The 22324-nt window shown below is 41.7% G+C and overlaps 1 protein-coding gene across 11 annotated transcripts in view; it reads right to left on the bottom strand.

Moving 5' to 3' along the window:
* CELF4 (CUGBP Elav-like family member 4) overlaps positions 1-22324 on the bottom strand; it is a 730638-nt gene that overhangs the window by 311962 nt on the left and 396352 nt on the right. For all 11 annotated transcript variants that reach the window (XM_069774870.1, XM_069774868.1, XM_069774865.1 and 8 more), the window contains exon 3: positions 14992-15040. In XM_069774870.1, coding sequence (XP_069630971.1) covers positions 14992-15040 — 49 coding nt within the window. The remainder of the gene's footprint in view (positions 1-14991; positions 15041-22324) is intronic.

Below are 22324 nucleotides of genomic sequence, written 5' to 3'. Positions count from 1 at the left end.
TGAGCATTTGGATTGTGGGTACCCGAACTGTAATTTTTCAAGGACATCAACTGATGAATGTGAGGATTTCCCTGTATTTGCATCTTTACTCTGAAGGTAAAACGTATGTTGTCTATGAGCTCTGCTGGCTCAAGTGATCGCAGTGGGTTCAACGGAAAGCCATACATTTGTTTATGATTTGCCTGGAGCTGGTAAAGAACTATTCCCTGATATAAAAGCAGCAGAACTGTGTCCTGGACCAACATGTCTTTAGGGTGCAGGAGAGGCCAGTCTTACAGCAATCTCCTTGTCCCAAGCGTCATGTCTGGTAGAGCAGCCCATGGGTTTGCCTGAGCCACTGTGAGGTGGGATCAGAGTCCTGCAACCTCTTTGCTGGTTTTCCTGCATTTAATGGCAGGATCTTGAAACCAGCTACTAGGAATAATGGAGACATCAGGGTTGGATTAGCTTCAGGACTTTCCTTGGAAGACTTTGCAGGCAGGAAGACCAGCTTATCAAATCAAGCGTCATATGAAGTATAATATTCTACCCTGGCACTGCTAAAAGACAACACTTGTGATAGCCCTTTCCCATTCTGCTAATTGAAATAGCAGCAGCAAGTACATATATGCCCACTAATGTAATCCTTTCTCCTGCTTACTAATGTAAGCAATGGAGAAAGTCTCACACAGCATATTGCCTTGCATACTTAATCTTCACTGCACCCTGGGCTATAGGGAGGTACAGATCTGCCTTGCTCCAAAGGAAGCAATGATGTCCCAAAGAAGCCAAGAGATATGGCCAAGGTAACCCAGGCTGTTAGAGACAGAGCAGACACTTGAACAAAAAGTTTAGGTTGGCCCTTTAACTTCTGGGCTGTCCTTTTCTGCTCGTAACAGAAGCAAGTGACAGAAGGAGCCCAGCAACATCCACCGGCTTAGTAACAATCATTACTATGCTAGGAGACTGGATGGATAATGCAGTCCCAAAGCATGGACGTGAACTAATGTCATCAGCATTGGTATAAATAGGGTGTCTGCATTTAATTAATAAATAATAGGCTGCAATGCTAATCTCCTTCTGCTAACTCTTTTCTAAAGGTGCAATCTATTAATCACATGTCACTGCCAGCCTGGTCACTTCTTTTTTTAGATTCAAGACAGAAAAAAAATAGCTAGAAATAAATGGATCCTAAATACAGCAGGGCAATTGAATGGCACAGCCAGCATTATGATCCACTGCTGATTTCAATCCTTAGCTACAAGTTTTTCCCCTAAGGACGGATATAATACTTTAAAGAGAGACTGAAGGCTTGCGATGTTGTTAAAGGTCAGCATGTTACTAATGTCTGCAAAAAGGAGGATTTTTTCCCTGATTATTTGCCCATGGAAATTCTGTCACTCTACAATGTCTGTCGAAATGCAATAAGACCCATTTCTGTGGGCACCAGCTAAGGCAGGTGAGAAATTCCTTTTGAGATGGGGACAGCATAACTTTCTGAAAAGCACTGGAAATCTCTCACCTGTTTGGCACATGGTGAGACGAGGGAGCTAGAAACTCAAGGAGAAGAAACATTTGTGTTGATATGGAAATGTAGTAAGAGGGAAATGAGAGCCTACTCATCTGGGACCATATAGGAGTCATGCAAATTGCTTCCTCTGCATGTGAATATCCACTTTCTAGGAAGCTTCCCTCTCAGTGCTCTGAATGAACTCCATTGTGTCCATAGACACAATAAAGATTTTCACCTGTTCAAATGCTTCAGGATTATCACCATGCTGTGCCTTTCTAGGGTCTTTTAAGAAAAACCTGGAAAACTTTGCCCCAGGAAAACATTGCCCCTTGTGGTTTTGTGTGTGAGAGGTGGGGGAAGGCATGTGTATTTAGGTCAAAAAGCAAGTTTCCATCCAAATTATTTTGATTGGAAAATATATCCTACTATCTCTAGTTGTTACACATAATTGATCGCAAAAATGTATCCTTACTAATTGAACTGATTTTCAAAATGATTAAAAGCTTTTCAGAAAGTTCAACTCCACAATTCTAACCTGTTTGATATCAAAGTTGTGCTGAAGCCTCAAAAGAGTCATTCTCTGGCTAAATTTCTTTATTCTTCAGTCAAATGCAAGTCAGAAGTCTCAGCACAGAACATCTGGGTGAAATTTTACAGTCAGTTTATGCAAGAGGTTAAATGAGATCTAACGATTCCTTCTACATCTAAAACCTATTCATTTCCTTTTAATCTAGCCAGAAACACCAGAAGAATGGCTAGTGCTCCAGTGTTTTGGCCTTTCCTCTCAAAGTCCAAACTTCAATAAGAGAACATTACAGGCTCTAATAAAAACCACATTGCCCATAATACTAGGGAAGAGTGCTGGATCACACACAGAGATCAAGCAGGGACAGGGACAAATTCAGCTCATTGCAAACACTGCAAAATATACTTGCATCAGGATTTGAATTTCTGTTGTGAGACATGATGTTTGACCCCTGTTTTGTCCTGGGTGGCTCTGGTCCCTTTGAAGAGTTCCCTGTAAAGAGACAGTTGGTATTCAGGGACTGCTATATCCCAGTTTCCTCCTGCACCCTTGTTTCTCACACAGTACCCACGGACCTGCCTCTCCTATAGCGAGTGGCATGGTGGCAGCACGGGCTCCCTGGCAGTGCACTGTGTCCCTCAGGCATCTGCTGAACCTCAGTTTCTTTTCCACTCACAAACTTGTACACCAAAGACAGCTACTTGGCCTTAGCTGTGACCAAATACACCAGCCAGGACCACGTGGTGTGAGTGTGCAGGAAGAGGGTCCTTGTCAAGGAGGCCATGCTACTAGCTTAAGGTCTCGTGTGTGTTATTCAGGATGCCACTTGCTTTGTCTCAGAGGATAGGTCCCCAAAAGGAGCTTTGCTTGAAGGCCATCCTTAATGTTTCCTTTCCCCAGGTAGACCCTAACTCCACAGCCCCTGGCCTGATGTATTATTTTCACTCCCAGTTGTGCAACCCAGCGCAATGCTTTTTCTCGCATCTGGAAAGACACTATATGACAGGTCTGCATCCAGACGCTGTATCTGGTCTTCAGAGCGTAAGCTCTTAAGGAAAAGAGGGCCTCTGTCTGTTCTGTATTGTACAATGAACCTGGTGTCATGGTTCATAACTGGTCTCCCAGGCACTGTCGCAAGATATAGTAAATAATTAGATTTCTGATCTAGGGAGTGGAGAGACTGCTTTGGTTCAGTCCAATCTCTAAAGTCATTAAACTCATACTATCTTCATTCCCCCTTGCCTGAGGTTCTGGCCCATTCTCCCACACCTCTTCTTCATTAGCTATTCATAATAATAATAGTCATATTCATTTTGGAAAAAAAATAAAATCCAAGAAAGCAACTCATCCAATGTACCTTACATTGTGGCAACATAATTTCATGTTAATTGGATGGCTGCTTGGAAGTGTCAGTATTTTGTGGTTTATAACCAGTGCATCTGGCCATTCATCAGAGGCTCAAGAGATGGATAAAATAAAGATTTGGGGGAATTAATTACCATTCATATGGCAGTTCATGGGCAGGAAGTATTTTACTAGCTATGAGCTCCTGCATACTAGGTTTGATGCTACAGGAAACCATCCCTCCACTAAGGCCAGTCCTAATATATTTGAGTTACTTATCCCTTATTTTTAACACTCTTCTAGTCCAGTTCATTGGCCAAGCTCAATTTGCGTTCTGAAACCAACCTGCCCTGGCACAGGACATATCCTGCTGCAGTTCCCACAAGCATGAGCAGGCAGCGTCTCCTACAGGAGTGAGTCTGAGTTGACTCACTGTAAAAGTGTGAGGAATCAGCCACACAAAGTTGGCTCCAACTATTTGGAAGAACATCATTATTTGGGGAGATTTTCAAAGGGAATATTTAGACACCCAAGGCCCATTGACTTTATGTGAGATTTGAGCAGTGAAACACATTTGACACTTTTGAACATCTCTATCTAACCAAGTTACTTCTGTGGAACTAATGATTAGAGAACCTGAGCACCTAATAATCTTTAATGTATGTATCCTTGCAGCACTGATGCTATTTTATAGGAGGGAACTGGAATCAGAGCAAGACGTTCGGCCAATTTTATGTGTATATTCAGACAGTCAAAGATAATATTAGTCACCATATAGAAATGGAGTGAGAATAATAGCCTGACCCTAAGTAACCTCTTCAAGGTCAAGGAGAAAATCTGTGGCAAGGCAAGAAGTTAAGCCTCAGTCTTCCAAGCTTCAGTCTATTGGCCTGTGTAGAGCTTTCTCTTCCACTGTGCAGGATCAGGCTGCAAGACTGCCCTTAAAATTGAAAAGAAAGGAAACAGTCCCTCACTAATTGAAGCCAACTGTTTATCCTCCCTGGGGGAAAATGTTTCAGTACAGTGCTGCCTTGAAAATTACCTCTCTACAAATGATATTACAAGGGGCCATATTCATTTTCCATCACAGATTCCAAAACAAGCTGGTTTTAAAGATAAAAATGTTTTTCTTAATTATGAAAACACATTTTAAAGACACTGATGTTACGCACTGCTTTTAATTTGAAGGTTTTTTTGGGGGGGGGGGAGTTCACTTTCTGCCATGAGAATGGGAGTGGTTGGTAGCAAACCCAAATACAAAAATGAAAATGGAAATTGACTTTAAAGAGGAATTAAAATTGATCAGATGATTATCTCTGTTGCTCAGGTTGATTGCGATGCAACCCCTCCTATTCTTCCCCTGACATTATGAAGCAAACACATTAATGGAGAAAGGTGCCTTCCCTTTTTAGGACAAAACACCAGCATCTCCTACAATCCATAGATTTTATATAGCAATTTTTATTCATAGATCTTAACTAGGGTTTCAGAAAAGTCAAGTGTCATCATTCATATGATACAGATGGAAAACTGGCATGAAAAGGTGAAAGTTGTGATTCATCTTACCTCTCTTCAGGTGTCTAAAAGTGAGATATCTAAATCTGAGTTAATTGCCATAGGTTCATTCCAGATTTAGTGGATAGAGAGAGAGAGAAGGGAAACTTCCAAGCACCATTTATCCCATCTGTCTTAGGACGGGGTGAATCACAGTCTGGAAGCACCTCTCTCCCTCCACTGTCTATTGGAGGAGCCTAGATGACTAACTTGGACTATATGCCTAATATTTAGGTGCTAAAGCTAGGTAAAGTGAATTATGCCTGAAATAGCGTTTTAAGGACAGTGACATAGAAGCCCTATTTAAAATTTCTTCTGTCCCTAAGTCCAAGGCTCCTAAGAGGCCCAGTTTCTGGGTAAAAGCACTAGATACAGTTTACCCAGAGAGCTAAATTATTTACATATGGATTTTCTACCTCCTCAACTGATTTCACGTACATACTGCAAAATATATATATAGTAATTGGAAAATGGTGTGTATGCCACGGAGAAAAGTTTTCTTGACCTCCAGTATCTCCAGAGTCTTGAAACTTCTTGCAAGCTGTGTTACTATAATCTGGGATCTTAGCAGGCAAGGGGCAAAACCCTTCTCACTGAAATTCCCACTCAGAGAAGAAAGAGTTCAGTCTGCATCGAAACTGCAGGGTTGAGCCAGTCTTATTTTAAATTGCTCAGTTGTAACCTCTGTGTGCTGACAGCTGAGGCTACTGACTATAGTCCAGACATTTCCAAGCTCCTACATCACATTAAAACTCACTTTCCAGAAAGACCCTGGATTAGTCTAGAGTCAAAGGTCTTTGCAAGCATGCAATAAACAAGTGACAGTCATGAATAAACAGGCACACAGCATTATGTGCTGAACACTGGACTCAGTTTATACCCTGGCAATACTTTAGGCAGCAGTATAACTATATGAACTGTACCACATATAGAAACAACAAACTTATTTATCAGGGTTTTAAAAGTGTTTAGGTACTTGCTTGACATCAATTACGGTTGGGGTAAGATGAATAAACAAATACACATTAATTACATATGTATGCCAGATGCATGCAACTGTAAGTTGCCAGAAAGACTGAAATTCAGACTTAAGAGTAATGATGGCAGGCAGGGGAATAACTTTGGATATCTTATAGCATTTTTTCTTGCTAACTCTAAAACATGCCTCTTTTTATCCCGATTCTAAGTAAGTGACCTGTGACCAGTGGATCTTCTGCCAGATGCCTCAGTTTCCCGTGTACTAATTCTTCTCTTTGTCATTCTTCCTTGCATCACATTTTGCACCAGACCTCTTCTAAAAGACCTCTGCCTTTGTGGTACAGCAATCAGCAACAACAGCATTTTCACATGGGGAGAGATACTGGATGTTACACATTACAGGCCTTGCCCAGAGATTCCTTGTGCATTTTCATTAAAGTATCACTTAGTAAAATACAGAAAAAGAACCCACACAACAGGAGTAAGGACAACACCAAGCCCCTCATACCTAACTCATTGCTAACTGTATAGGGGATGTTGGTGCATCACTGCTCCAGGAGCTGGGCTTGGACTCAGTGTGAGAACATTTTGATCCTTTGTGAATGTCAGACTAAACACATAAGGAAGAAGCTTGGAAAATCTCAACAAGCAAATGAAATCTGTAAGGTGTAAGCATCAGTCACCCTTACTTTATCCAACATCAGGCAGAAAAATGGCCTATATGTTCCCTTTCTCCCAAATGCTCCTCTGAAAGAGCAGCAAAACATGCCTTCCATTTTTTAAAGAAATGCCCATGTAACCATAACTACAAGTTCGTCAATAGAAAAATGCATAATAAATGGCTTGTTATTTCGACTCTTTTGTGAGACAGTTCATTAGAAACTTCATTTGTCTACATGGATTGCACTTATTCAGCTATATTCTAATAAAATGCACATTGCTTCCAATAAAGGGAATGCATTTGCTATTGATGTGCTATAAACTACTACACAGAGAGGTGTTATTATATCCCTGTGTAATAACAAGCCAATTATAATGATCAGCAAAACCTTTACAATAAAGTCAATGCACGAGGAGTGATTATCATAATGCATTCTAACTGTTCAGTGCCATAAATGCTTTGCAATTAATTGTGGAGCGTATCTATAAATGTATTATTAATGCTGTATAAAAACCCATTGACAAGCAACCTTTACATTAAAAAAAAGATACTAGGATTGTAATGTGTCCCTGAGTTCACCTAGGAGGTTGAGCTGTATTTACAAAGGTGGAATTTTTTATGGGATTACATTTTTTATTTCCTCCACTCTCCTCCTCCCACCACTTCTTCCATTTTTGCCCTGTTATTGAAAAAAACTCCAAATATCACTCTGCAATGTGAGGGCCCTTGATCATCTACCATACTTGATTTTTGGTCCTGTACACATTGTTTTGGACACAGCTACCGGCTTTCACTGGTGTCTTAAACCTATGACACTGACAGCCTGACATGCATGAATGCCAAAGGCACTAGCCACAAGAAATGAGGAAATAAAGGCATATCATAACCTAAGCAGGCAATGCAAGAAGAGTGAGAAGGAGAATAGAATCGAAGTTACAGAATTGATCAAAAGTCGTGTGGTAACAGAGAACAAAACCAATAGCAAAACCTCAAGGCGATGAGCTCCCCAGCCTCTCCCCAGGCTCTGCGCTGGACTCTCCTTCTTGTCAGTAAAGTATTAAGTTACAGATGCTTTATGAAAAATGTGCAATATGTTTTGGTTTTTTTCCTTTTATTCCCTTAATGCTTGATTTTAAAAGGTTGTCCTTAGGACATATGCTAGAACACAATGTCCTGTGGATCTTTTCCAGTTCCTATTGATGGTTACACTTCCATCGATTTCAATCACTATGGAAAGGGCAGACGTGAACAAAAGTTTGATGTCCCTTATATTCTTTCAGCTGGTGAGTGTGGAATGGAGCACATCAGCCTTCAGCAGAGTCATCGAATATAAAACACTATACATGAGAATCTGCTGGAGCCTTTTTTCTCCCCCAGAATTAAGTTTTACCAGACAGTGGAGAGCACGAATGGGGTCATCCAGGGCCACATTGAATTAACTGATCCATTTGCATTCCGGTACATTCTGCCTGCTTGAAAATACAGCCTTGTGAGGACAAGAGGGTGTCAGCTGTCAGTAGGGTCATGCAATCCTGAATTTCCAAATAAACCAGGACATTTTCATTTCCCATTGACTGTAATCAGTCCTACAACAAGCCACAGCTAGAAAGAGAATATTTCCATGATGCTCTTTCAAAAATGCTCTTTCTCTGTCAGGTTTATCTTAGGACTAAAGGAAAAACACTACAGATTTTAACAGATATTCAGACCTGGAATAAAATCCAATGGACATGTTCGCTTTGAACCCAGTGGCTTTGAGCATCTCTGTAGAAGGCTCCATCACACACAATGGGACCTAAAGCTCGGCTCTGCCTTTCAAAGACAGTAGCTTCACCTGAACTGAGAGAAAGGAATAATGTCCAAATCTGGGTGAGTTTCTTGATTCTGCCCTGGACTTGATGCATCTCTGTTCACATGGGGAGAAAACCAGGACATATAGGCCAGAAGGGGCCAGAGCGATGCTCAAGACTGTGGGATATCTAAGGTGGCCTTCGTGGTCCTAGTCCCAGCTCCTTCGCCAGCCCTTGACTAGATAGACAGAGAGGCGAACACACTTCAAGGCACTGACATCTCTCCCTCCCAATACTACATTATCTCCGACGGCCATTCCTCAGGAGCCCACCCTGTCAATGACACCATGGTTTTCTGTTGGTCCTGACACTTCCCCAGCCTTTGAGGCAAGAAAGCTGCCTCCCAGTTTCATACCAAGATCTTTTGGTTAGGTTCTTGATTTTTCTTTTTTCCTTTGACTCATGAGCTTATCTCCTCTCCCAGTGGATTTTTTAACAGACTATTAGAATATTTTTAAACAGTCATTCCTTGTCTTTACCCTTCACACAGAGATACTGCAACTCAGCACCAATATGCTGTTTAATATTGGTTATGTAATTAATAGAGAAAAGATATTTAGATTTGAGTGTGAGAGTATGTTGGGGTTTTTTTTGTTTTGTTTTGTTTTAATTCCTCCTGCAAGAAAAGTCAAAAACAGCTGATTAATCACATTTGGGGCAAATCTCAGGACGAGGAGACGTATGAGACTTAGGAGGAGGATTTGGCATGGAGCTGCAAATCTGCTTTCAAACTGCAAGGGAAGATAAAGAGGGAGAGAGATGTTGTTTAAACTGTTGTGGTCACTGAGGGAAAGAAAAGGGAATATGAGGCCCCAGATGTGGTAAATGTCCAGAGGTCCTGAGTCCGGACCTCATAAAATGTGAAGAAAGGAGCTGTTACTGTCCAACTAACAGTCTTAGCCTTATAAGTGCAATGATTGCAGCAAAGGCTGGCACACGTGTGTTGTGTGTCCTTTGGAAGTCCCTGTCTGTCCCTTGCTCTACCCGAGCTATAAAAGATTAGGGTGAGTCATACTGGGCTCATGGTGGTGTTGAAAGGGTTAATGGGGATGCGTTCATGGAGAAGTAAGCTCGGACCTTTTCCCTCAACTGTGAGAAGGGAGAACACTATTTGTGTCCCTGGGGTGTTTGCCAGTGCCACCTGCCCGTTCCTGCTGAATGGGTGTGGGGACCATAAAAGAAAAAGAGATGATTAGTTGAAGAAAAAGCTGTGGCAGGCCACATGAAGGTAGGGTGTATGGATTACCACCTGGAAACAGGACATTGCCTCAGCCTGCTCTCCAGCTTCTGGGTTGGGAAGTCTTTTAAAGAAGCCCACCAAAGGTGCAAGGTAGGGAACTGCTGGTAAAGTGGCTTCCACAGAGCTTGATGTGCCAGGCAACAGAGATAAGGAAGAGAGGAGAATTACAAAGTTACAACTCTGATGCATGCATAGTCCCAGACTTCAGGATTTCTTGCACACAGGCATAGCCTAACCTCCAGCAGTTCAGAAGAGGAGATGCTGAGCTCTGTTAAGATCCATCTCCTTACCCATCCTTAACTTTTCTCAGACCTTTCCAGTCCGAAGGTCTGAGCAACTACTCAGCAAAGCACTTCCAAGGAAGAAGGAAATCATTCCACGTGGCACTGTTATACAGCGTGAAGCCAAACTAAGCTGAAGGCAACCAGTCTTCCTTGATTAAGGCACCTGAACAGGCCTGGATCTGGCTAGTACCTGGATGGGAAGCTTCCCGACAGGTTTGGGCCATCTGCATAAGCCACAGAATTCTGATCAGTTAAATGGAAACCAGCTAAATGCCAAATAGTTACTGGGACCTTGGGCTGTGTTTGTCACAGATAAACCCTGCCAGCTGCAGCAGAGAGCTAGTGAGAGTTAGAAATGGCCTGGATGAAATAAGAAATGGATCCAGGCTTTTGTCCCAAAGGAAAATAACACTTAGAAACTGTGGAGAGGCCATTCTGGCCCCAGCATCATTGCTGAGCTGATGGAAGAGAATAAAAAGAAACAGATCATAGTGCATGTGCAAGGCACCACGGTTTTGCTGTTTACTGTAAATGAGTGCTTGGACATTTTGCTCTGAAGCTGGAATAAACCATAACCAAGCAGATAATTTCAGAGCCTGCACATTGAGTAACGGGTAGAGAAACAATGCAAGTCAGTTGAAATATGAAGTCCAAGCCTTCCAGCTGCTGCTATCACTTCCCCCAAACAGCAGACAAAAAAAAGACACACTGCACATGCCTCCCTCAAATACACACAAAAAAATTTGCTTGAAAGCACAAACACAGACAGAAGCTTTAGTAGATTTGTGAAGTCTTGCATGCAGAAGACACTCCAATGTAATGAACCACAATCTCTCAACACTCTCTCTGCAGGACATTGCACCCTTTCAACTCTAAACCACTTTGGTCTTCGCCTTTTTATTTTCTTTAGGCCAGGAACCTTCTGTATCTCTTCCATAAAATGCAGGAGAACCCCAAAACCACTGTGAAGTGTTTCTTGGTGGAGACATTAACACTGGGCCCGGGTAGCACACTGTGCATCTTTGCATGCTTTCTTTTACGGACCTTCCTCTGTCCTTTGAGAGGAATGTAGGAGCAATGGAGCATCTAAGCATCAGTAACGGAGCGCAACTAGAGTAGCAGAAGAGTCCTTTCCTTTTAAAAAATGTTACTCTCTGTACAACCTAGTGGGACCTCGGGGCTGCATTTTTCATAGGTTAACCCTGCCAGCTGCAGTGAGAGTTGTCTAGTGAGAGCTAGAGATATTGTGGATAAAATAAGAAATGGCTCCAAACTTTTGCCCCAAACCACAAAACAGACTTGAAATCTTTCCCTAAGTTTGCAAAACTTTAAGTCATTGATATCTACAGACTATTTTTAGAGCTGAATATGAGACAAGGAACGAAGAAAAATCATCAATAACAGGAAGAAAATACTAGAAAATTCCATTAGTTTAATTGGGATTTGTCATGTTCAGAATTTAACATGGAGTTACAGCTTACATCCCTAAAAACATACTGGACTACCTAATCTATGGCGAAGTAGTTTCTGTGTAGTCAAGCTAAAATTTAGACAACACAAAGGCCAATGAGAGTTTTTAATACACCCTTAATACAGCTAGAGTTACACTCTGATTTTTCAGAATGAAATACAGAATTGTTGCCTTTTTATCGCATTCTATCAATTTCATCACTGCTAAAGTCTCTATAAAAAGTCAAAGGACTCTGACCTTCTGATCAGGTATTTGAAGCTTCATGAAGCATTTTGTAGAAGGAATACCCCTACATAGCATTTTGTAGTTTGACTATATACATACGCGCAAGCAGGCAGGAACTCAATGCAGAATTTTCCCATTAATTTAGACCGTTTCCCTAGAGAAATGTACTGAGGATACATTAATTTCTAGTTCCTGTGAGATCAGACAAATGTAAATAATGCCAGTTTTTATTGAAAAGGATTGCACGCTTTGTCTTACTCCTAGTCCAATATGGGGATTAACAAACAAAATAATAAAACCAGCAAAACTAATAAGGGTCACTCAGCATTTCCATTTTGTTGGGTTGAGTGTAATTTGTGCCAAACCACGTTTTGAATTCTTGCCCAAACCTAGATGGTCTGATAGTCTAAATTCTCACTCACACATACTAAATACTAACACACCCACTTTCAGTTCAGCTGAGAATCAAGACACAGGAAGGGTTAAAGACCAACAAAATCCAGACTCCAGAGCAACAGGAAAAAATGCTAAGCAGAATCTGGTTGGGGGAAGAATAAATTTTGGACTCCCATCAGCTTTGGGTTGTGGAAGAACTTGCTAGAACAGTCAAAGATATGTGTTTTAGCAAAATGCAGGTATTTGCCCCTATATAAAACACAATCTCACTTCCTCAAGAATACCGCTTACCATTTCGGGTAAAAACCTCCTTGCAAACTAGTTTCAAAGAGCACTGCATTCTTTCTTTAATACCTTGACCTGGCACTAAAATTCCCCATAAGCCAGAAGATAGAGGTGTATTCAGAGTGTGGGCTTTGGGCAGACCAAAGACTTGTGCTGTGCAAAAGAGCTGCTTCATCTTCCAAGCCCCCCTCTTCCCTCACGTCCCATCCTGATACATGGATGGGGTATAATAAGCTACAACTTAAGTTTCTTTGTTGTTGAAGTTGACCTTTATCTTGCAGCCCTAATGAAGTCTTTTGATGTGCTCCTAAGATACACGGCCTCCTTTTTAGCATTCCGTTTGCTGTGCCTGCTTTAACCAGTGGGCTTGCGAAGAACGTAAGTTTTCATACAATGCCTCCCTTGGGTGCCAATTGTTCTTTTCTCCCACAGTTGCCCTTGAGTCATGCCGTCCCGAAACATCACTAGTCCCGAAGCAGCTTGTCAGTGGGGAATTAGGACAACGCGTCTTTCACGCCAATGATGAGTGCACCCACTTGGCCCCTGCATTATGATCACGACCGATAGGAGCAATATGGGAGCAGAGTGTATGAGAAAAGATGAGGTTTGTGTGTGTTGGGGAGATAATTAGCTAAACTACAATGGGGAGGGAACCACTTGTGTGATGGATAATGTGAAATCAAACCACCACTGGAGCCCTTTGCAGTTCAAACCACACCTCCTGAAAGCAGCTGGTTTTAGCAAAAGAGTTTGAAAACCCTTCCCAGAAAGCCAGGCATGTGTTCTCTATTAGTGATTTGCATTAAAAAAAAAAAAAAAAAAAAAGTCACTGGGAGCTACATACCCTGTAGGCGCACTAAGCAATTTGGCCAGCCTAATTATTATTTTTTGGTATGTCTAATTAAATAGACAAAAGGCCCTCCCTTCACTCTCGCTGTCGGCACGAGCTCCACTGGAATGTGCATAATGTCCCCTCATTTGTCCAAGCAGCTGAGCCTTTCCCTTTTCCCCTAGGAGATCGGCGTTGACAACTGCCCATGGCTTACCCAGTCCTACTCAGACACGGAGCCAGATAGTCAGACAGGAAGGGAAAGGGGGTAAATTGACCTGGTTCTGGTTAAAAACCACCGGACGATGCTCTATGATGTGACATGCCTTTGTTGCAGGTTAGAAAGGTACTGTGGCCCTTGATAGCAGAATTTGCCATCGCAGAGCCCATCCAATACTTTCTGCCCAGTGTTGGCCAAATTCCCTCGAATTTACTTTACAGGGACTCTAAAAGTGCAATATTTATCCTCGAGCTCTCTGGCGTTTTTCCAGCGCTCAGCTCTTCTCCTGCTCTGCAATTACACGGCACCACAGCCTTTCCTTACAGAGCCTCTGTCAACCTGCCGATTTCACCACTCCGTAACACCAGCCCTTTAACTACAAGCTACATACAAAGTCTTCCAATGACTTGAGTCACTGGAGAGTTTCAGCCTCACACTGACGCAGTCAAAGCCTCTGGAATCCAAAGCTTTCAACTGAAAAAAGAACATAATTTCAGTGCCTTTTGTCTGCGAGGCATTTTACTCCTTTTAAGTAGTTGTTGCTGGAGATTTCCACTAATGCCAGCACAAAGATAGTCATCCCAAAAATGAGTAAGAGTTTATGTCTATGGTGGAAATTAAAGAGTTTTCACACATCTAAGAGCCACATCATTACAAAATGACAAAATCTACTCCCACATTTATATGATACATAAGCACAAGTGTTTTTACTGCATATATGGGCAAAAGTTTCTCTATTTTTTCCCAAAGAGTTAGGGATAAAGAGGAAGGAAGCACCAAGTCATTATATATATGCATGTATATATATATATATATATAAAAAAATGTGCACATACAAGAAAAAAAAAAGCAAAATGGTAATTTATCCAGCATAACAGACCATGTCACACTTTCTCAGTGAGCTCTGTGTTTGATCTGACAAACAGGCCCCTATTAGAAGAGTAAGGTGAAGTATCACCACATCAGTTCTGGTAGAAAACCTTTTACAGGAAGCACCTTATCACTGGTGATCTATTGAACAGTCACTTAGCAAAGCCTTCCAAATCCACTGTGCAGGATGGAAAAGCAAAAGACCAGCTCCTGATTTCAGCTACACCTGTGCAAATCCTGAATAACTCCCTAGGACTGAAAGAAGTCTTCAGTTCGCACAGCAGGTTTATCTAGATAAGCTGATACAGGTGCAGCAAACTCTGCTACCTCAGAATTTGCTTTTTCCAAAAGTAGAGTTGCTTCAGTCCAAGCAGAAACAACATGGTCAGAGAAACCATAAAATATCTTCTTTATCCTAACCAAATTAAACACCTCTGCAGCTCAGCACAACATAGGTCTGAAAAACCTACATTGTCGTCACTGCTGTTAAACTTTGTTAAGTCAGCGCCTGATGCTTCACTTCTTAACGAGGCAGTTATTTGTTTCCCAGGCAATTGCTGGCACCTGCCTGCCTTTTAAAATCAAATAATAATTGAATATGAGGAAAGCGAGACGAAGTAAAGGAGATTTAATAAAGAGAATCTTTGCTGCAGAGGGAATTTCTTTGGCAGTGATTACGTTACTAATTGATCAGCACATTGCCTGAGAGAAGCCAGAGACAACAATTATACTTAGCACTGTGGCTGAAAGCAATGCAGTCAACTACCTCCTCGGCTTTCGCTGTCCGCTGGTTTCACCTGGATCGGTCTGTTCATCTGTAAGAAAGAGCAAAGAGAGATGCATAATTAATGGTGGCATCATACCTTCATATACAGAGGCTTGCTTTGTTTTTTAGCCATGCATCATAGTCAGCACCAGAACTTACTCCATGAGGGGGGGAAAAAACAATTAGTAAGCAAAGAAGTAACCACAGAGTACAGGCTGCTTCTTGGTCTGAGGTAAATCAGAGTCACCCCATTCACCTGACAGGAGCTCTGTTGAATCACATTGGGAGAGGGATCTGACTCATTTCACACAGGTCATGAAATTTTAAACATAACTTTTTAAATTTCTAATAGTTTCCTCTGGAAACACTACTGTGTCAGAGTAGAAATGCTTTGTCAGAGCATCAGGATCAGTGAAACTTTAATTGCAAAGATTTCTTGAGATTGGCATAATGAAAAGAAAATGGAAAAGTGAATTCCACCTCCACTGTTAAATCAGTAGGATAGTCATCTGTAACATAGCAGACTCCATTTCATATTTGTGGAATGATATTTGGATCTGGTTTGTCCACGTGCTGCAGGAGTGCTGGCTATTGAGATTTTTTTTTGGGGGGAGAGGGTAGGATGAGAGTCAAAACATCTCCCTCTGTTGCTTTTTCAAATGTCTTTTTCCTTTCTTACATCAGAACATAAGCAAGTATAAAAATCTTGCCATTGTGCTGTGAGTAGCATTTCTGTTCTCCAACTTAGCCCTCTCAACAAAAGCATTGGGGACCATCATCATCCCCAGAGCTACTCAATCTCAGGAGAGAGCACAACAGATGTCCACAATCATCTTCACTGGTAGTGCCTAACATGATGTGGGTGTCTGATGGACAGGGGTGAGGGTATACCCCTCCTCTAGTTAATAGCTGGAGATGCAGATTGGATCAGAACCAGCTGAGATTTTCATCTGAAGGCCCTTCCTTGCCTCTTCCTCCATGTTACTTAAAGTAATCCATACACTATGCAGATGGACTATTCAAAATATCTTTCTGTGTGTGACTGCCCCTGAGTGGAATGAAATTATCCTTTAGATTTGGCAGCCAAAGAAAGTGCAAGTTCAAACAGGCAACACAAGGAACAGGAAGTCATAAGGCAATGGAATCTCCCAACATATTGCTTCCTAATAAAGTCAGACCACAAATTTGCTGATGAGTGTCACAGGGTGCCTGCAAGTGATACCGTCCCTCCCTTATTTGTGGCTAATCACAGTTGGGCAGCAAGGCTGTAAGTTTTCTTTTTTGTTTTCTTCCTAATTCCCCTTTATTTTGAAAGTAGTTCATAATCATTTAGATTTATTCTAATTGCTCTGCACACATATTTAGTAATAAAAAGTTTTCAAGCTGGCTGACAAGTAGGTTAAGATGATGGAGAGCCTAGCAGATCCTGCTGCATTGTTGTCTCAAGAGGAAAATGTACTTAGCCATAAACTGACTACAGTTAGACTCACACTCGCGAAGAGAAGGATCAATGGCTCCAGACGCTACTGAGCAATTTCTGCTCTCCTGTATGCCTGTATCATCCAACAAACTCCAGACAGTTGAAGTGCTAAAACCAACAAGGAATCTGGTACTGGATAAACCTTGTATCAGCCCCTGCTTCTGCAACTGTAAAGACCTGTTGCTCACACATATAATACAAGATATTAGCAGGGCCAGAGGTGATGTATTTAGCAGCAGCAGGATGAACATCCTGCCATAGGGTTCCTGTAACCACATGTGAGCAGCTAGCTGTTAGAAACATTTAAAGATCTGACATCACACAGATAAGGAGGGTAATCTACGTCATATAACTCCAAATGTGTAAAATGTGTAATTTTAAGCCACTCTTAAGTTTGGTGTCTGAGATGAAAAGGATGAATGATCTTCTGCAGTGCCTGTTCCTCTCCACTGATCATGAATGTAGTCTATGCAGTTAGAGTTAGGTGAGATGAACCCCATCTTGATTCTCATGCACAGGATAATGAAGCCAAACTACCCAGTTACTGTGCTTTAACTTCCCCCAGCTTCTTAATCACTGCGACTGGTTTGCATTTGCAGCAGGTTAGTGTTGACATCATCCATGTGCCAAGGTCTGACTTGAGAGCTGTTAACTTTTGACAGCTGCACTCATGCTATATATTATGGCTTCCGAATGTGGACACAATGGCTAGTCTAACTCCAGTGGTCAGAAGAGGGTGGTCAGAGGTCCCTGGTGCTCCCTCCAAGACAGCCAGAATCTGCATCCCAAGCAGTCAGGAAGAGAAATAGTCACAGTAGCCAGGAATTTATAGGAGGTGTGCTGCATACAGCCCTGAGACGCAATGTCTGGAGTCCAAAATGGACACAGCCTTGCAATGCAGAACACTCCATAAATCTACCAACGTAGGTACTGATCTGAAGCCTGCTAAAGGCCATGAAAATCCCCACTGAACTCGAGGAAGCTTTAGAAAAACTAGACAGAGCTCTTCCTATTTGTTGTTGAGTTGGATGTGGTCAGTTTGCAAAAGGCAGAGGAGATCATCAGACTCTTTAGCAAAAATGAGAGGAGACTAATATTTGTTTGGTTTTGTTTTTTTGTTTTTTTTTTAAAGTTTGGGGCATGAGAAAAAGAAGACAATCCCCAAGAAAGGAGAGAAAAAGAGGGAGGGAATGAGCATCCAACAGAGGAAGAAAAAAACTGAGGAAATTAATAACTAAAAAGCTAGTGTAATTTAATGTACACTATGATTTATACACTTCACAATTTCTTTATAGACCAAAGAGAAAGTGCTGCCTGCACGGAGCCCATAATACAAATTGAGATCATCTTGACATGAAAGACACCAATTATAGGGAGAAACATTGAGAGGAAAATAATTAAGTTTCCTCTCTCTGTCTATGGAAATTTTCTTTTTTTTTTAAAAATACACACACTCTGGGAGCAAGGAGCTGTCATGGGGAGCAGAAAAGGGCTAAGTGGGGAATAAAATGGCAGACAGATGTACCTTCCACAGCCTTGGAAAAAGACTTCTTGGGGAGAAGGGAATTCAGAGGTTCAAGCTCTCTGCTTATTCTTCAGCTGGGAATTATCATGGGTTTAATGCAAAGAAACCAATGTTTATACTCCAAACTGCAGTTATCTCAATAGTAATTGGTGGAATATTGATACGGACATCTTTAATATCTGTCGTGTCTTGGTGGACCCTGAGAGTGTGATAGGAGAAAGAAGATCTGCCTGTCAGCAAATCTGATTCATACCATGGGTATCCACATGGGATCATAGGAACTACAGATGTGGCTTGAAGTTTTATTGATCCTTATCACTAGAAGTCGTCAAAAGAGATCTGGCAACATGGGAAAAGACCTAGGTAGGCTGATCCAACATGTGAACTGACAGACGGGCTGGATGAACCCTTTTAGGCTCTCCACTAGGATGTGCTACACTTCTGTCCATTGCAATGGTCCTTCTTTCCTCTGGCCATGGATCCTCTTTGTGCTCTCCTTTGAAATATGATCATGGTTCCTTAGTCTATATTATCCCTGTTGGGCTGCCGCGGTGAAAGAAGTATACTGTTTTGCCATTAGTTAACCCAGAAAGAGTTTATCTCCTCTTTAGCCTCCTTCCTGTCCTTTAGGACCTGACTACAAATTTTTATTCTCTACATAAGCTATGAAAACTCCTGACATGATGGTACCAGAATGCCTAATAGTCATAAAACCATCATAAATCAGGACAATATGTTTGTCCTCATTCATGATTCAGAGTCCAATTTGGCCACAAATTTACTTTGAAGTGCCTCATTCAACAGCAATGCCGTAACAGAGGTGTGCTGAAGACCACTGAGGCACAAAGGGATTCAGGCAAGAGCCAAAAAATTTAATTTTGGTTTCTGGTTACATATGACAGACCCAATTTTCAAAGGGGTGGCAGGTGGATGGCAAACCAGAGTTTTATTCACAACTGTATTCCCAGTGTGGCCTCAGGCAAAGCCTGTGTCTCAGATTCCCTGTCTGTATTGAGAACTATGGGCACCGCATGCCACTACAGCTGTGAATCGGACCCATTTTCAGGAAGAGAGGTTGCATGTCCTTTTTCCACAAATGCCGTAAGTGCCTGAGTTGATGGAGGAGTTAGAACCTCAGGAGCATCACACTTCTTATTTTCCTTTGATCCTTTGCACCTTCATCTCTGCTTAGTACCACCTTTACTATCACCTTTGCACAGCTTAGACAAGATGATTGTATTTGTTACACTTCATACCCTTCCTTTTGGCTTTTCCTTCCTTTTGCCTAAACCCAACCCATTCAAAGAATGCCAGATGTCATCCTCTCACACCAACTTGCCACTTGCCCCACCTACCCCCACCCCAATCCTCCCTGCAAGTAGAAACACGACATCATTTTTCATGTCCAATTACAGCCACCGTGGTGCCACTGTTAAAAGACAGCGCAGGTACTCCTGTCAAAAAGGGTTTGAGTTACAAGAAGCGATGAATTACAGCAAGCCCTTTTTCAATTCTCCACAGAAATGAAATGTCAGAGCTTGCTGCTGTATTTTTCTCAGCACCATCAGCTACAGGCCACTGCAGGAATTAGACAGGGGACAGACGCTTTTCTGCATCATGATTTTTCTTTTCCTAAGGTTGTCGTTTTCTCTGCCACCAACCTTTTTCTGCTCCCTCTGGCTTTGATATTAATTTAGAGCAGGTAGAAGGATCACCTGGGAAAGAAGAGTAGGAAGCAGAGACAGCTGATTTCTCACTGTCCCCATCTTTCTTCCTCTCACTGTTCCTACTACCCTTCTCACTCACTTTTTCATTAATATACCTGGTGTTTCTAGCCAGGACTAAGGGTCTACCAGGCTTGAGAATGGACAAATGCAGAGATAAAAAGAAGAAGAAAGGGAAGACAATAAATAAAGGATGAAGAAACCCTGAATAGCTTCAAATGTGATCTGAGACAGGAAGGAAAAGTGAGAAGAGGAGGAGACTACTGAAGATCACTGAAATGTCAGTAATGGTTAGGAAGATCATGTCTAAGGCAGAAGAGAGCCATGTTGGAGATAATCTGCTGGTTGTGCTTAAGGAAGAAGTCATTTCAGGAGACAAAAAGTGATTCTAGAGCTTGTGTGATCTTTAAGACCATGGAAGATGACCCAGTCATCATCTATCTAATAATAGTCTTTCCACCCCTCCTCAGAGGGCTTAAGAAAATTGAATACTCCCTGAGAACAGACTGAGGGGTTTGATTAAGGCTTTGTATCAAAAACTGTGAGGAAAGGCATTCTATTGTCCATGTTTCTTGAAGTTCCCAAAGAACCAGTCTGGTACAGTGTAGAAAGTTGAGGTGTTAAACCTCTGACAAGGCCTGTTTCCAGCTCTACAGTGGCCTTCTGGATGAATTTGGTCATATCGTTACATCTGTCTCTTTCTCAGCTTTCTCATCTGCCTCTTTCTCAGCTTTCTCTTCTGTACAGTGAAGATAAAGTTACCTTAATGTATCATGAAGGTGGTTGATGAAAAAAAATATATCTAAATGTTGGTGTTAAACAAACAAAAAACCAAACAAACAAACGTCCAGTCATTTCTATGCCTGAATTATGTGGACAGATATAATGGCAAATAAAGTCTTCTTGCTCAGACATGTTCTGTTGTGTTTGGTATTGTTCAGGCATCAGGCCTCTAAATCAATGATGAAACACTGCTGTGACCTAATCACAAAGGATAGGGTGTTGATGTGAGCTAGCAGGTCTAGCAAATGTTTATTGGGCACTACTGCATCTCTGTAGATGCTGGCTAGCCTCATGGAAGAAAATCCCATCCCATAACAACTTGGTTCCTAAAGATGCCATGTAGTTCTTGGTGAACATGACATAGCTCAGATGTTGACTGGAAGTATGAATAGTTTAATAACTGCCCTGAAAATTCCAGAATATATGGTTACTCCTTATTTCTTCAGTGGGAAAGGTTTTTCTGTTCAAAATCTCCCCCCAAAACGCTAAGAGGAATTTCATTTTACCAATTCTGCCAACTTTTGTGGGGTCTGCCATGTACACAATAGTAGTTCCTCTGAAGCCAGCACAGCTATTTATGTGAGTAAAGGTACTGGCAGGAATGTGTTTGCAGGAGTGGGTCATAATTTTTAAAGCATTGAGCAAAATCTGCCTTGATTGAAGGCCCTAAGGAAATGCAAAGTATATTAGTGTCAAAGTTGGAAAGGCCAAGAAAATCACCTACAATTGAATTGCGTGTGTGTAATTGCAAAGTTCACGTAAATCACTGTGTACCTGATTCTGAGTGACATAATTGAATTACAGTGATATAAACTAGATAGCCATAAGAGTGAATCCAAAGCAATCTCCTCTCTGAAGAAAAAAACAAAGTCAGGGCCCAGGTCCTCAGCTCAGGGAAATTTATGTGAATGTTACAGAATCAGGAAAGCTGCTTCAACATAGGTTAGCTACACAACCAGCCTTCTGTATTTGTATATTGCAGCTGTAAGGCATGGAGCAAAAACCTGCCCCCATGGGAATAGAGGTAAGTGCTGTGGTTGCATGAATGGCTGTGTGATTACACATTAAGCATACTTTTGTGTGGGCAGTGCAAATTGATACAGTGTTGGATTAATAAAAGAGTAGGGAGAGGAAATGTTTCAGAAAGTTTGGTGAAAAAAATCACATTGGCTTTCCCTGTGGGAAGCACTCACTAGTAATGCATTCCATCTGAAATGACTCTACCCCAAACCTTATCTGTGTAGTGGACTCTTAATTCCACCCTACCACCCTCTTCCCTGCCTGACGAGATGTGTGTCATAGACGTGTACACAAATAGATGAGAAGACCTGAAATGGGAATGTATGAGATATGAAAAAAAAATCTTGAAGGGTCTGACCTTTACAAATCAGTCAATGCTCTGGTGCCTACCCCTGAGAATGATTGCTACCGGCCATCCCTGCACTCTGAGAGTATTTTCTATATATCATATAAAACACATTATAATCCATCCATCTAACTATCGATTCATCTTTCCAGTTGTCTCGTGTATATAGATGAACCTAGAGGGGGCTTAAGTTCAGTTCAGGCTCACGTGCAGAAGCCTATGGCTTCAAATCCAAAACTTTCTCCACACAGAACGGTTTGGGCTTGAGTTTGAAGAAACTGCTGATCTTGTTAATAGCAAAATAAAATCTTTCCAATACAACAAATCCTTTGATTTGTACTTGGGGAAGCTGAGTGTGTACTGCTCAACCTCATGGTGCCTCTGGTTTTAAACGAAGTGGGGAAAGGTAAAAGGGGAACTCAGTCCTTAGCAGGTTTGAGGACAGTAAGAGGAAC

This window comes from Haliaeetus albicilla, chromosome W (genome assembly GCF_947461875.1).
Source record: "Haliaeetus albicilla chromosome W, bHalAlb1.1, whole genome shotgun sequence".
In the NCBI taxonomy this organism is placed as follows: domain Eukaryota; kingdom Metazoa; phylum Chordata; class Aves; order Accipitriformes; family Accipitridae; genus Haliaeetus; species Haliaeetus albicilla.
This window is presented reverse-complemented; position numbering and strand designations above follow the sequence as displayed.